The 17,256-nt window shown below is 43.2% G+C and overlaps 1 protein-coding gene across 3 annotated transcripts; it reads left to right on the forward strand.

Moving 5' to 3' along the window:
- The first annotated feature begins 286 nt into the window (after positions 1-286).
- LOC120448660 lies at positions 287-13,044 on the forward strand. 3 transcript variants are annotated; one of them, XM_039630795.1, is made up of 3 exons: positions 287-2,041; positions 11,789-12,040; positions 12,726-13,044. In XM_039630795.1, the coding sequence occupies exons 1-3, from the start codon at positions 433-435 to the stop codon at positions 12,842-12,844; spliced, it is 1,980 nt and encodes a 659-aa protein (XP_039486729.1). In that variant the 5' UTR covers positions 287-432; the 3' UTR covers positions 12,845-13,044. The 3 variants fall into 3 exon arrangements, with proteins under 3 accessions (XP_039486729.1, XP_039486727.1, XP_039486728.1); XM_039630793.1 differs by having other exon boundaries at positions 433-2,041; positions 11,852-12,040; XM_039630794.1 differs by lacking the exon at positions 11,789-12,040 and having other exon boundaries at positions 433-2,041.
- The last annotated feature ends 4,212 nt before the right edge of the window (positions 13,045-17,256 follow it).

Consider the following 17,256-nt stretch of genomic DNA (forward strand, 5'->3'; position numbering starts at 1 on the left):
GGAAAATGTTACATTGCCAAAAATCATATAAAACAGACCTAAAGCCCAACTGCCTCCCACGCTGTAGCGCTATAATGTTGCGTTCCTGTAAGTGTTAGCCGGGCCAGCAAACGCACATCGAACTCAAACAAGTGTTAGTTCGACTGGGCTGCCGTCAAACTGGTCTCAAACGACTAAGCCGGTCCAAAGCCCAACTTGCAGAGCCGCCAGTCAGTTGCAGTTGGTCGATCGGAGCAAGCGGACGTTTTAGCGCGAGAATCGAGAAGAATAAGACCGCAGAATTGAATTGAGATCGAGGGCCTGCGAAGACTAAAGAATTTTCGAGCCTGGAGAATCGCGATCGCGTGTGCGTGGTTAGTGTGCGTTCGCGAGAGATGTGCCGCGTTTGATTACTTGATCAGAGATCCAGGGCATCGAAGGTCACCACTTTCAATGGCCGTTAGACGCCACCTGCTGCTGATCCTGCTGCTGATCCTGCAGCTGATCGCCACCACGCCGGCGTCGCGCAGCCTCAGCGTTAATGGCAACAACATTTGGCGGCGGGTGCGCCTGGTGACCAGCCAGGAATCCGATCGTAACGCCTACCAGGTGCTCAAGCCGAGTAGCCGTAATGCCACCAGCACCACCACTACCACCAGTACTACCACAAGTACCACCACTAGTACCACCACTAGTACCACTACTCCGGCAGCTCCTCAGTCCCAGCGATCTGCCAAGCAAATAGATCTCAATTTTCCGGGTGGCAATGTCTCCAGTGCTGCCCGTCTCGAAATGTCCACGGAATTCTTTGTGGTGCCCACACTATCAGCCAGTAGTTCTAGCACCACCACGTCCACCACCACACCAGCCACGCCCCGTCGTAGTTCGGGGGCTAAGGCGCGAGCTGCCGGCACCACTGGACGGGTGACTCCTGGGAGCAGCTCTAACAGCACGCCTCCCAGCATAGTGTCCACCCACTTGCCCTTCGCAGGCTTGCGCAAGGAGCCGTGGGTGGTGCCGGTGCTAGTCCTGGCCACCCTCACCATGCTGATGATGGCAGCCTTTGAGATCTTTGTGCTCTTCAAGGCCTGGCGGACGTCGCCGTCGCGAAGACACCTTTTTCTGGGCCAGATGCTGCTCCTCGGCCTTTTCGCCTGCGCTAGTTTAGGGGCCATCATCACCGCTCAGCCCTCCTTGATCAGTTGCGGGGCCATCCGCTTCGGAGTGGGTGTGTCCTACGCCCTGGTCTTTGCCGCCCTGCTGGTCAAGTGCGTATTTCTGATTAGTCTGAATGGAGGGGTGTATCTGCCGGCTCCATACCAGGGATTGCTACTCCTCTTTGCGCTGCTCATTCAGGTGGCGATCGGAGGTCAGTGGCTGCTCACTCAACCACCGGAGGTGTACACCACCAGTGTGCCTGTGATGGGAAGTGGCTTCCTCAGCACCACGGTGGCCTCACAGACCAACTACTCGGCACTGTTTTACCCCACGTCCTACACCACGCTGGACGGCACTCCGGAGATCTACACCCGGATAGCGGCGGTCAGCACCGTGCTAATACCGCTCTGCAAGACCCAGTTCACGGAGCTGCTCTTCTCGCTGATCTACATTGTCTTTCTGATCGTCTTCATCGCCGTGCTGGCCATTAAGTCGCGCGGCATCCGGGACAACTACCGTGAGGCCACCTACATTGGGCTGGCCATCGGGGGAGCCATCCCCATCTGGCTGGGATGGATGCTATGCGGGCTGGCCGTGGCCGAGCGACATAAGGACGCTTGCGTGGCCTTCGGCCTGGTGGCCACTTCCGCCACGGTCTTCCTGGTGATGTTCATGCCCAAGGGCAGACAACTGGCGGCCATGGGCAAGGAGGGCCTCTACGTGGAGGACCGCGAAGAGCAGTTCAGTTCCTTGAGCCGCGCCGGATCAGGCTACTCCCCCTCGTTCTTCCACTTCAAGCCCATCAAGTACGGCGTGATGAGTGGTTGCGGACTGCCCAACTCTGCATCCAACACGGGCCAGGGACTCAGCTCCAAACACTGCTCCAGTGCCAACAATGGAGGTGGTAAGTCCCGCTCCTACGAGCTATTTCTTCTCCAAATTTGTCACAATTCACAATTCTGCCCGAGGCGATCGGACCCCACTCAACCTGGACACAGTTCCATTTCAGCCCCATCCCTCTGCCCTTGTCAGCTGTCAGCCTCTGTTAATTTTGTAATAACTTTCTTTTCTTTCTTGCCTCATGTGCGCCAAGGGGCGGGGCTGGCAACCTCTTGAACTCTTGTTTATCCATTTGTTTGGTCTTTCTAAAAGCAAAAACAAAGTCGGGGGAAAAAATCAAAAGTCTTAACTTTCAAACACTGTGAGCTTCAGCAGACTGTGGCCAACGTACAGTGGTATAAGTACCCAAAATGAACACATGAATCGAACTATATTTCACAATTTGTAGGTAGAAAATTACTAGAAATACACATTGTGTATTTTGAAATGCTTAAGGCAATAAGCTAGTCTCAATAATTTGTGTCCAACATCATTGTTTATTATTATTCTCAATTCTCTATCAATATTTTTCAATCAGCATTCATTGTACAAATAGAAAAATTGTTTTTGCACTAAATCAGGGAAAATGAAAATCCAGTACTCTCGGTTTCATTGTCATTGCCAATGCCAAATAAATAATTAGACAATTTCACGAACCGCGCCCTGTCATTATTTTCATTTGCATTGGTTTTGCATTTGGTTTCTTTTCCACTTAGTATGTGAGGCAATTTTCCTTTTGCTGCGCTTCATTTGCTTGTATGCAAATTTTAGCGCTTTCATTTCTCGGCCACTGGCAGTTGTGTGCAATTTTTCGTGGCGGATTTGCGTAGCTTGCAGCCACTGTGCGGCGGCATTAACTGGGCTTAAAATTGTTTTGCCGGGCCGTGTAATTGTTTGGTATATTAATTTTTCCGACGCCACAGTCGTCGTGTAAGCCAAGTGTGAAAACAGCTCACATCTAGCGATCCATCTGTCTTTTAGCTTTCGTTTTCATTTTCTATGTGAGAACGTCCAGGTTCGTGGGTTAGGTCTTTGATTAAGATTTCGCTGCTGCGGCTTAAATCATTTCTGCCGATGCAAATAAAGCCATCAACACCACTGAAAACTTATTCGTGAAATTTCACGTTGGTCGGTGATAAATATCGTTGTCAATGAAATTCGCTTTTCAAAGAGCAAGTGGAACTGGGCTTTTCAAAGAGCAAGTGGAACTGGGTAAAGACAATTTTAGACGACTAACAGTAGAAGCTGACTTTGCAATTTTCGGCCATTTATGGACTGCCTGGCAGAAACAATATTTGAATTTATGTGTATTATATTTATTAGTTTTCGTTTTCTTCTTTCTAAACGACAAAAAGGCGTTTAAAATATTTTAGCTTTCTAATGAAAGCACAAGTGGAGTGGTCTAAGTGTGTGGCGAACTGGAATAATATGGGGGACTTCGGAGAAGGAAGGGCGCCCAGTGGGGGATTTAAAATGTGCGTGCTTGAGCTACGTAACACTTTACGTAATTTAATTAAAGTAAATACATCACTAAAGTATGATTACAGTCAGCAAAAGCATTTCGAATGAAAATAAGAGAGGAAAACTTGGGGTAGTTCATGTGGAAAACAAAGCACAAATGCTCTGCGCAACGCTGTGCGCAATATATAACTACCTTAGGCCTACCGAAATTGAAGACATACATTTTGTTAACAGAAGATGCATAAGACATGCATAAGGCATCGAACGTTGTTAACTATTTTAAATGTTCAAATCTTTTCACGGAATCCAGCTACTGAGAGCTGCAAAAGGATTCCAAATTATTACAATGCGCTGGAAGGCCTTAGTAGGAAGCGTCATGCGAGTACATGGCAGCTACTTGACGACGACTCCAAGTCCGAATCCGAAGCCGAATCTGAACAGTATTTGAGCCATGCATTAGGAGCAGGACAAAAGCCGAGGTGCAGCTGAAACTTTGGGGAAGCTGGAGCCGAATCTGGAGTTGGAGCCACGGCCCACAAGCCAAAGTGCCTGTGGGCAGCCCGGGCTTAGAGCTCAGCGCCTCGTATTCCGATTTCAGTTCCAATTCCAATTCCGGCTCGGTGATCGGTGATCGGTGCTCGGGTGAAGAAAGGCAGCAAGTGAGGCAGCCGCCGGCGACAGACGAAATATAGGTAGGTTCGTATATAGATAGATAAATGAGAGATATAGTGCTCTGGCCCGGCTACATATATACACGTCAAGCTGTCTGCAATTGAAAGTGCATTTGAGGGGTAACAGAAATCAACGACGAACGAAAAACTAGGCAGCAGGCAGAAACCTTAAGAGCCAACGACAAATGTCTGGAGACACACGGAGCCCAGCAAAATCAAAGTAGGCACAAAGCTTAACAAGCAAAAGAAGCAAACATCAGCCGAGAGCTGCAATCGCTGCCATTATCGTACCCAGACCAGACCCATACCTCAGCCCATAGTCTAGCCCGATCCAATCCAATCCGATCCGATCCGATCCAGAAACATGTGTGTGGGTTGTGTAGTTGTCTCGCTGACTCTTCGACTCCGACTCCGACTTCGACTTCAACTTGAGCCAGGGTGAGTGAAGTGAACCAAAGGGAACGACAGCAAGGGTCTCGGCTTGATTAAGGGCACAGAAAGAAAAAACTGGAGCTACATGTGGGCAGCAGCTGAAAATTTACATAAGGCGATGAGGCAAGAGAAAAATCAAAAGTTTTTCCCTTTTCGTGCAATTGCTTGGGCTGATTGAAGAGCAAATGACTTGGGCAACGAACTTGATTTGGCTGGCAAGTTGACAGCTTAAGCAGAGGCTGAAGTAAGATGCAATCTACTGCTGGGGTTCTCGATTATTGGATCATTGAATCTATTGTATCCGATGGGAAACAAAACGTTTATATGCATAGGCTCTGCATGGGCATTGGTAAAAATGGCGAACAAAAATAGGAACTGCATTTTTAAATAAGACCATAACTTGTTTCCGGTATTTTGCACAGTAATAAAGAACAGCGCTAAATTAAAAATGAATAAAATGAAAAGCTACCTTATAAATTGTTATCTCTAGTGAACTCTACCTTACCAATTATTTATAAAAACACAATTATGTTGGAGCCCTTCCATTGCAATTAATGGTTTAATTAATTAAAATGTACTAATACATAAAAGTCATCAAAAACTTGCATGACCTTAAATCATAAATTTATTTGATACAAATTAGGAATCTCACAACTGGTAAGCCGAAACCGCAGGGTGAGTCGAAAGACATTTCCAATAAATCCATAATATCGAATTTCCTGCCAAGCCTTCAAATATACACATTCACTGGCACTTGTGTGTGTGGTCGTTGGCAGCAAGCAGTTCGGCACATAATTCACTGAACAATTTGCAACAATAAACTAAACGACAGCTAACGGCGTTGACGCCAAGGAATGAGCCGGGCCAAAAGATTCCAGGGCAAGGGCAGGAGCAGGGGATCAGTGGACCGGGGGAAAGGGCGCAGACAGAGGCCAGCTCTCGATGATTGCCGCCATGAAGTCAAAGTCGAAGGCGAGGAACGAACGCAGATTGACAGCTGCAGCTTGGGTCTTTCTTGCACACAGAAAAATTGTGATCTCTTTTAAATGGATTTGTGTACATATGCATTGCATAACCACTGCTTTAAAATATTATATGAAAACAAGGAGGAAACTAGCGGCGAATCTATTATACCCTTGCAGACTTTAGACATCTAAACAAGAAAGAAACGTATTTTGCGCAAGTCGAAGTAAAATTAAAAATAACCATTTACAATGACAAGAGATTATTATTATTACAAATTATGAAACCATGATTTCTTTTATATTATTTATGATATTGATCCGATCTAATCAAATTAATCCCGAAAATATGAAGTAGCATTGATGAATAATGAACCAATTTATGAGTTCGTTGCCTAAGTCATTTGATTTTGCTCGCATAAAACCAAATATTCAGCGGAAAATCTGACAGTTAATCATGTCGTGTGTGTTTTAATACAATTTCTTGCTGTGTGGGTTCGGATTCGGCTGGATGGGGCCGAAAGGATGTCGTGGGGATGAGCAGCCTTTTGCCGCTGATTGAACGAGAGTTCAAGGTTGCTAGGCTGCTTTAATTAGAGTCGCATTGTTGTAAGTGCTTCGGGCAGCTGTTAGCAACAAGCGGCGCGATGACAGGCGGTACCACAAAAATAGATACTCGTACATGCTTCCGTTGCCGCTGCGTGATGTTATCATTATACCCTAACCTCTGGGCCCCGAACGCTGGGTGGAGAAGTACTGCAACTGGAATCTGTGCGCACATGGCTCCCGAGACGATTCAGTGACCTTATCAGTCCGCAGAGTGTCCCATCTTCGACTTGGCAATGACGCCACTTGGCCAGTTGGTCAGTAAGACGGGCCCATCAATCTGGGCATCTGCAGCGGTCTTTGTTCTCCCTTCTCGACGTCTCAGTTTTTTGTTATTTTATTGAGTGACTTTATGCCAGGCAGCCACATACATAAAATCGATCATTCATGCCCATGGAGTCGGGCAGATCCAAGCAGATTCGAGCAGACCTTGGAAGGTTAAAGCTTGTCGCTACACTCCAGAGGCTCGTGTAGAAGTTTTTTTTCTATTTGTCTTATATGTTTATCGATCGATGGGGATTTGTCAATAAAGAGCCCAGGGAGGCCACATAGTCATTTAACTGTGCACAGTCCAAAGATTGGCTTTGTATGTGAATTTTTTTTTATTTTTTGCACACTTGAGGACCTGAAGCTTAGCTCAGGCGAGGTTTCTTGTGTTATTGATGGATACTTCCAAATGGTTGCTTCATTGTCGTAAACCAGTTGGCCCAATGGGGCTTAGTTAAAAGAAATCTCATTTATGTTATGAGAAGTGCATAAATTATGGCCATTATTATATTAGATTCCTTTGTAGAAATTATAACTTGCCCACAAAACTAATTGGAAAGTATTAAGTTTCCGCCTGAAAGGGTAAACCAAAGTTCGTTCCTCCATTTTTTTGTTGCTGCAAATAAAATGTATTCTTGTTGTACGATACTCACGGAGAAATATACGCAACAATTATGTTTAATATTAGATTTTAACAAGTTGTTACCTTAGTTTTCCATTTTTTAACTCGAAAATATATAAAAACACAAAACAACTATAATAGAAAGCACGTTAAACAAATTGCATGGTCAATTTGAATACTATTTCTTAAACTGTTGTTGGAAAACACATTTTTTATTTATTCATCGAAGTAAATACAAAAGATAGCACAAACTGTTATATTTGATTGTCTAGGCTGTCAATTATTAAAACCAAATTTAAAGCAATCTAAAAACACATCATACAACAATTTCCATTAAATTATTTTTGTTAACCTGGCTTTGTTTAGAGCATAACTTTGCCGTGGGGCACCCATCGAAACGCTTCGACCAGCATCAGCTGTCGAAAATATGACATAAAAAAGATTCGATTAGCCTCAATTGTTCTAAAACCGCTGCCAGCAGGCCAAAGACTGAGGCAACGAACTTGAAATTGAAAAACCAAAGAGCAAAAACAAAAGAACAAAACAGAACAGAACAGCGCGGGGCAGAAAACTTGACAACGATGATGGGCAAGATGATAATCATGATGATGACGATGGCGCAATGTACAAATCTGTGAAGTACGTGTTGTTGAGTATCGTAACCAACTTCAGTTTGCAGTCCGCTGCGGCGGCTGTTTATGGGACTTAATATATGAGTTTGGTAAATGCTGCCAGCACGTGCTTGAAACGAGCGTCACTGTATATTACCACAAAATTATAGCGGTTTGCAATAGGAGCCGCTGCCTCGGAGAGCCGGGCAGGATGCTGTGGAGTGATGTTATTTAGTTTTGCCTAGAAGTGCCAGCAGCCGGCCAGCAGCGTAATCGATAACCAGTTCCGAATTGCGGCAATGAAACCGAAAGCGGAAAAACTAACTCAGGTCTTGGTACCAGCTCTTAGCCCGGCCCAAAGCGGTTTAGGCCATCCGATCGCCGGGGGGAGAGGATCTGAGGAAGGCTAGGGAGCCAGTGAACCGCACGCCAACTGCACATGCTAAAATTATTATGCTAAATTGGTGAGGAGATCGCCTTGGCCTTACGGTATATCCATCGACTCGACAAAAGAATGGGGGACAGATACGAAAAGTGCGAGTTGATTCCGCTTCAAAATAATGACTGCCTTAAAGTGTTAATCCTTTGCAATCCCTACTGCTACAAAAAGTCATTGCAAACAAGTTTATATAATAAACTATCTACAATTAGCATGAATAATGTTCAATAGCAGGAATAATTATGGGAAAACCATAACAAGGACCCAAGAAAGTTAATTCAAGTTCAGCTTATACGAAAATGAATCTATGGCTTTTTGTGTGCGACTTTGCAGCATTGTTATACGCTGCTAAGCAACCATCTTTACAGCCCTCACTTAGTTGAAATGTAAATTGAATTGTAGCAATTTGAAGGTCATACGCCCTTAGCCGAAATATGCAAATTGCCTAGCGTTGCGGCCATGTGAAAAATGCTTTTCTTCCGCCTCGAAATGGGTAGGAAAATCTCCTAGGCGCAGTTCATGACAATGAACTCTGGCTGGAATAGTTGTGGGGATGGGGATGGGGATGGGGGAGTTGGGATGGTATGGGATGGGATGGGATGGCTTAGAACGAACGTGGCCAATTAGTTATAATGCTGCTTCGTGATATCACAACATCTGGCAACTCACTCTCAAAGAGCCAGACAACGGCCAAGGCAAAAGCAAGGAACCTTTGGCGCTGCGGCCGGAGGCAGAAAGAAAGAGTCAACGCCGAAGCCAATGAGGAAAGTCTAAAAAAGCAAAAAGCCAGCGCTCGGCGAAGAAATTACTCAAGTCTGCAAAGTATGTAGCAACTAACAACAGCAGCAGTAACAAAAGCAACTCGGCTGTGGCAAGAACAACAGCGGCGAAGGCAACTGGCCAACTGAGCAACTGAGCAACTGAGCTGGGCCTACAACAAAAACGAACAATGACAATCTGCACGTAGCAATCAGTCAACGTGCGGCAGTTGGTTTAACTCCAACTTCTTGCCAGCCAGATAGAAGATACTGGGCCCAGGGTGAGGAAGCAGATGCACTTGGGGCGGGGGCACTCCGACCAACTGCAAATGCAAAATGCAAAACGTGGCTCTGTCTCCGCCAATAGAGATGGCAATTTTAATGAATTTTCCCCAGCCGGTGAAAAAGGCAGAAATAATTAAATGCAAGTGAGGAAAAGTAAAAACAGCCGGGCAACACACGGAAAGTGGAATTAAAGGTGGGAAAATAATGGAGATGGAATAAATCGCCCAGTTCAAGAAGGGAAATAATTCATAAAAAGAATTTCTTCAGTAGCCGGAAAGACATGCGTTTTGTACATATTTCTGTTGCCGCAGGAACACATAACGTAATTAGAATAACGTCAAAGAACCAATTAGTATGGGTAATAAGTAATTTTTATTCACTTTTATTTAGAAATGAATAACAACATGACAACATAAAATTCTACAGTAATTCGCAGATATATGTAAATGTTGGCATTTTTGAAACCCACAAGATCTAATTGCAAACTAAATTAAGAAAAATTCGAGCAAATTGAGCAAAAATTTAATGCGCATTCTAGTTTCGTAGATTTAAGTAGATCTATAAAAGGAAAGAACACTTTTAAACATGGTTTTTAATATGTCAGGGTCACGTATTCCTACCATCTCTAGCCATATCGAATTCCCTGACTCCTAGGGCGGCCTCATACATAGATACGTAGTGTACCAACACCAAAGAAATTCAATCTCTAGAATGGCAATACATTTTTGCACTTAATTAGCGTTTAGGTTATATTTCGTCTCGTTTCGCTAAGTTGGCTGTCAGCTGTGAGCTAAAGTAGCATATTTAATGCTGGCGCACATAATTCATAATGGCCAAGTGAGCTGACAGACGGCTCAAATCGGAGAGAAAGATTTTCTAGTCGGTCCAAACGGAATTAAGCCAAATTTGCCGCTTCAGCTGCCTGCTGCTGCTGAAGACTAGTTTCTTTTTTACGCAAAGCGCAAAAGCCTGCCCACCGCAGATACAGATGCACATATATATGTACATATGTATATATTTATGTTTACATATGTATATATACGCGCACGGATACAGCTAGAGATTACGATTCTGGCTCAGACAAGAAGTTTCATTTTCTGACACATAATTCCACATTCATGGTAGGGGAAACAGAACAGAAGTCTCACAAAAACAAGCGGGCTTAATTGCAGTATTTGTTCTGAGTTAATTAGAAGCCCAAGAGAGTGCCACGGAAAAAGGAGGTTGGCATGTAAGAGCAGCATTTAACACCGTTCAGAGTTCAGATCCCCCGATTTTCCAGCCTCAGTTTTCGTCGGTTTTCATGTAATTAACACAGTTTGCCACACTCTTTGAATTATAGCAATAATCGTACGTTATTGCCTCGGCTGCAGTCCGTTGCTTTATCTTACATTTGTAAGGTTTTGGCCCTCTTAAGTGAATATAAACCAGAAGTTGGATACTGGAAGTTAAAAATTGCAGCTGCAACCATAACGCATATTTATTCGGCGTCGTGTAAAAATTGTGTAGCAAACCTCTGGCTATTTCGCTATACAAGTTTTTTAACCTTTTACGGTAATGAAGGTCACACAGCTCCGTAAGATTGATAAACAAGGGCAAAGCTGTTTTTAAATCCAACACAAAACGATTAAGATTCCAATGGATATAGCTCGGGTTTTTTGCCCAATACCCGTAAAAACAAAACTAAATGCACACATGGGACTTTCTCCATGGCTCGGGGGTGTAGAGTTAACCCATTGACATGAAATCGTTTGACATCATTAGGTCCGCCATAAATTGGCCGGCAAAAGTGTGAAATATGGCAACGTAATTTCCTTGAATTGGGAACATCTGCGTCTGGGTTCGGGCTTTGGGTCAGGCCAATTAAGACTGACCGTGGGCAGAATTGTGACATATTTACTGATTTATGTGCGAGCTTATGGCTATGGCTGCAATCTAAGCACATGAAAACACACAAAGATATAAACAATATATATAAATATACATGTACACCCTTTTATTATTTTATTTTGTTTAATTTTTATTTGTCTTGTCATGCATACACTTGTCATCTAAAAACCACCGCCAACCAACACGACACTCATCTACAACATCAACAACGAAAACAAAAATATTCTCCTCATCATCGTCATTATCATCGTCATTATCATCATCATCATCATCATCATCATCGCTGCATCGACACTATATACATATCTTCTCCTTATCGTAAAAACATACTTCACCTATATCATCACCCTCAAACCTTGTCGAACGTAATCAAAAAATTCTCGACACGCTCACGACTCGCACACTTGCATATGTCATTTCATAATCCATTCGTGTGGTATCTGTAATTTTTTCATTACCCTTATGTTCATCAATCACTCGGAACCTATTTCATTATTGGTTGACTCTTTTGGCTTTGTTTCCGGTATTTTTACCTTTTCGAAACTTAATTGAATTTACATTTATTGTCAAAAAACCAATAATTACTGTACATATATGTTTATCCTATACGTAATACTACCAATACGCGTGTGTGGGTCACGACTGGTTTTGTTAATGGTTTGGTTACTCTGGGATCTGGGCACTGGGACTCCCAACCACACACGCACCCACTCCTCCACCACCGCACCACCGCACCTCGCACCACCAAAACCCGCAATCCGCCGACAGATCGGGTTGCTCTGGTCACCGCCGCACCGCCGAGTTATACGCGTATGTATCACTATTTTCCAGCACACCTGAGTCCGCACCCGTTCTGCTATTATCCTCCCGCACCACCACCACCACTGCCACCGCAACCACCGCCACCACAGCAAGCCGCACCGCCCACGCTCACGCCGTTGACCCTCAAACAGTTGGGCAACTCGCTAACCTCCATGACACAAGCGGCGCAGTTGGCCAAAACGCTGCGCTATGCGCCAGGTAATACTCGCCGATTGCTGACGATCCCCTAGGGATATTACCCTTTGTCTGCAGGGAGGGCATCCGAAAGTGATGTATAAATATTATGCAATCTGGTGGATAGAGTGTACGCAATTATCACATACCTGTATACCTACCTTAGCAGTTTAGGGTTACTGTGCTGTAAATATATTTATAGATTTATAAATACATTTATAGATTTATATGCCAATTAACCCCAATTTAATATCTATTTTATTTGGTTAAGCTTCGTTAAATTTTATTTGGCTAAATTATTCACACTTCTAAATCAATTGATTAAAAGAAAATCGTTTTTTTTAATTTTAACTCAACTATTAGAAAACTGCAAAGCAAACTATAAAAGTATTCAATTGATGATACGTGTTAATGGTATTGTTCCAAGTAGTTTTGTTATCTGATTTATGTAAATGTGTGTATTAAATTAAAGTTCTCTTTAAATTAGCTGAGTTCTGGATTAGTCTTCGTTATTTGAAACAGTCGAGCCTCAGCTAATGTAATGATTTAAACAATAGATAAATATAAAATGGGGAACATTTAACATGGTCGGTTGTCATAGTTTGTAACCCCATTAGAGATTATGCATCTCTGCACTCAAAATGTACTACCCACATGCATTAAAGCTGTTCATGAACTCCGAATGGATAGTAATTCTGGCTTTTTCCAGGCATGTTTATACGACCAGACGAAACGAACCTCTACACCACGCTGGAGCCCACGTTGAGCAGCAATCCGAATGTGTACTTCCAGCGCAGCGGGGCCGTCCATCCCGGCATCCTGTACTGAGTATTCCGTAAACCCCATAGGAGCACCGAGCATCGAGAACACTGGAACTGAGTATTTTTCTTATCTTTAAGGTACGGCTCCCAAGGAGCAGCAATAAGCGAATGATATTCCGCGATCATTTCACATAGTGTAATAATTTTGTCATAACTACTAAGATCTTTGCATCTAAGTTTGCGATACGAAGAATACATATAGCGACCTAGTAGATTAAGGATCGGGGACCCGACCTGACCCCAGGAATTTTGATATATTCCCAACGGTCAGGAGGTAAGAAGTTCATGGATCTGCAGAGTGCAGTCCTATTTTAGCAATATCGACCAATACCGACACTGGTTACATTTTACACTCTCGCTGTAGCAACGATTCTATCAAAGAAGTCTTGAAAGGCAGTTTGCTGGCCTTGATTCCTAAATAATCTTACCGAGTTATTTTTGGCTTGTGATTTATTAAAGTAAATTGTACTTCAAAAGATCTAATAATATTCGTACAGCTCTGCTGCTCTAAAATAGCTCAAGAACGCAGGGGTAAACCATATGTGCGAAATATATCTGCAAAACTTAGTTCGAATTTTCACTAAGAGCATTAAGTATAGTTGTACAAAATATGCAAAATTAAAGCAGTGAGAAAAGTCTCTGGAATACGCCTGATGTTCGTCGGGTATATTTGTACAGATGTTTTACTCCTGCGAACACACATACTCCAGTAAGTAATAGCCTTAATATCCATTTGTCTAGCCACGTAAAACCATCGCTTAAGCAAACGCGAAATGTTGTACATATTACAATGGCCCCGAGCCAAACACATACACACACTGGGTGAGCAAGCCAATCTCAATAAAAGAAAAGAAACCGAACACCAACTCTCGATTGCCGCACAGGAACATCAGCAATGACGATTACAATTAACTATAATTGCAAATTATTCGCATCGCAATGCCTATTAACGCCTGCTTGGCCCACAGAGGGTCGCTCCAGGAGGAGGATTCCATTGGATGGAAGGGAAGTGGATGGGACGCGTTGGTTAAGGTTGGGATCTAAGTGCGGGGAGGATTATTGGATGCCAACGCGGCGCTACATGTTTCAAATAATTTGTTAACGCCTTTCAGCCGGCGATTGGTTTGGGAGCTAGTCCAGTACAGACCGGCTGTATTGGAATAGATAAACGTTCGACCATTATCGCCTGGTTCTAAGTGCTCCATGGATCACTCTCCATTGCGAGATGCGACGACGCCTCTGACGACTTGACCCCATATATGGTCTGGTGTGGTCCAGGGACTACCACTGCTTCTACTGACCACGTCGAGTGCATGCCGAGGGCGTGTTCGCCAGGAGGATGCGAGTTGGAAGGAGCACCTCCACTCCATCCCCACATTAATTAAGTGCAACAATGCGGTGCGGTGCGGTGCGGAGGGAGTTGCAAGGGCGGAATGAGGCAACATTCCCATCCACATCTCCAGGCAGTCACATCATTCGCTCGTATTAATGACATTTCTCACGAACATTTTACCAGGGCAGTCAACACAAGGAGCTCTTGTCCAGCCGAAGGCACTGAGATAAATGTTTGGGCAACTTCAATTATCCACAAAGGGATGCCATTCTAGTGTTTTCAATCACACTTTATAGCAACCACAAGGAACTTTTCCAATGTTGCGCCTATGTTTCAAAAATAAATACATTTTTGCTTAAACTAAAATTATACTATAGTATATTAAATTAAATTATATAACAGGTATGAAGCATAATTACCATAAGGTAAATTACTGTCGAATCTATAATCTAGGCTGTCTTCTTAAACTTGCGAGATGCGAAAGTGGTAACTATGTATGTTTTAACATCTGAGACCTTTAAATGTATGACATAGAAGCTATTATGCTCATAAAGGTTTTTTCGATCCGACAGCCCTCGGTAAATGATACTTGTATATAAAATGTATAGACATTATGAATATATTGCTGGATTTTTAGTAAGGCTTAAAGTTGGAATTGCCTTCGGGTCTTTCGAAACCCACCCGATAGGTCAAGATAAGACCATTTATGTAAGTAATTTTATAAATAAAATTTGAGACTTTTTCGGACACTTATAGGTAAATTCTTGTATATTCTCGTATTCTGGATCTGTTTTAGAGTCAATCAATCATCATTTTCAATCAAGTCTTTCATGAAACTTGCCAAACTCATTTTCCCTGTTGCAACTAGTACACAAGTCAAAACAGTGTATTAATTTATTTTTATATAATTTTTATAATTTTTTTACATTATTTATAATTACAGCAGATTATTATATATCAATTCGGGTTTAATTTAATCTAAAACGGATGAATGGCGGTAAATTAATTGAATATAATACGAATATTATTAATTTAATATGTACGGTATACATAACTTGTTTTTTGATGTATAATTGGGTAAATAAACTTTAGCTTGCCGAAGCTAGTATCCTATCCTGTTTTATATAAGGAATACAACATTTGTTACTAATTTATTGCACCAACATAACACACATTTTGGCTTAGTATGAAAAATACAATTTTATAATAAACACCTTTTCCAGCCATACTTTTTAAACTACCACAAACATTCACCGAAGAGCTTTTTCAAATACTCGTAACAGAACGAAGTTGCTTCGCTTTGTGTTCCTATCATTAGACACAGACTTTTAACGAATTATCACAAATATACCAACCTTTGAAAATGGGATTAAAATATTCCATGCTTTTTCCAAAATGGTAAGTTTTGTTAGATTTAGGCATGTGGTTTTGGACAGTGCAGCCAAAGTCCGATGTACAGTACGTCCAGTCTCAGAATCTGCTTCTCGCTTTGCAGTCGCCTGGCTTCAATTAGGCGCGCCTTCAAATCACAAGTCAATCAAAGTTGTTAGATTCGCCGTCCTCGTCCTCGTCGTCATCGTCATAGTCAGGGAGTCACAGTCGTGGTCGGCTGGACTCGGACATCGTGGTTCCGTCGCCATCACTGGTGGGTTGACATCTCTTGACATGGCACACAATGTTGCAGGACCCAGGGGCTGGCCATCCAGAATCGGTTGTAGCGAATCGGGAGTCGGGATAGTGTAGCTTGGAGCCCGGAGGCGGCAGCATCAATTACAACATCCATGACAGGCACAGCGTGAAATGTTTGTACATTTCTTGGCGGCGCTTCCGAGGGGACCAATTAGCCCTAAGTGGGCATTTCACATTTCAAATGGACTCCGGCAATTAGCCAAAATCGAAGCCAACAATTTCATCATGGCTCAACCATCGCCCTTCCACATCCACATTGCTCAGGTCAGGCCCATCATCATCGACATCGCCATCGCCATCGCCACTATCATTATCATTCTCGATCGTTATCGATCTGTCCATCACTGCAATTTATTTGATCAATTCATTGCCTATGTCCGTTACCTATACCTACACCTACATACATTCCTATGGTCCTGCTCCTCGATTTTAATCCGACTTTTATGTGCATCCCTTGCTTCCAGGGGCGTACCTTCCGACGTGCTAATAGCGATTTGGTAACGCTTTATGGCATAATGTGTATTAGCCGGCCAACACGATCTCCATCTAATGCGGTTGCGAGCGGGCAAACAGAATCCGCTGGGGATGGACTAGACTGGCAAAACCTTGATACAAGCTAAACCAAAGTATACGGAAGAAATTGTGAAAAAAAATAAGAAAATAAGAAAAATCAAATTTTTAGAGTTAGAGTGGGTGTGGCAACATCAGTTAACAAACTTGTCTCTGGAAGCTGCATCTCTTATCTCAACTTTCTAGCTGATATAGTTCCTGAGATCTCGGCGTTCATACGGACGGACAGTCGAATGGACAGACGGACATGGCCAGATCACCTCAGCTTTTGATCCTGCGTAGGCCTTTTACTCTTCGAGTAATGATTATAATTGAGTAACGAATATTTTGCCTACCAGCTTATTAAGGTTTCTATTTAAAATCAATATGGATTCTGCTTAATTGCAACAATGTGTTTATATTCCGTATTTACTAAAGATAAAACCCTTCGTTACACAGTATCAATCAGTATTTATATTTTTGTTCCTATTAACTCACAAAAATTTGGAATTTCCCCTAGATATTCCATCGCTACAAAGTTTCAGGGAAAATTATAGCAATAGTTGCTGGTAATTTGCTCGAGCCAACTTTGCCGACTGCCGCCAGTCCTCACTGTCTCATCTCCAAACTCTGGACGACTGACGATCGCCGAGGGCCGCAATATGAGGTATCTGCAGCTCAAGCCGCAGCTCCATCTCAATCTGTATCTGTATCTGCATCTGCGCCTGCGCCTGCCTCCATCTGCTGCTCCATGTGACCACCGTCTGCGCGGCTGTCTAGTCGCGATTTTCGGCCATAATAATTCGCGTTGTTCGTTTGTTGGGGGCATGTGGCGAGTGTACGAGTAA

Source organism: Drosophila santomea, chromosome 3L (assembly GCF_016746245.2).
Source record: "Drosophila santomea strain STO CAGO 1482 chromosome 3L, Prin_Dsan_1.1, whole genome shotgun sequence".
Classification (NCBI taxonomy): domain Eukaryota; kingdom Metazoa; phylum Arthropoda; class Insecta; order Diptera; family Drosophilidae; genus Drosophila; species Drosophila santomea.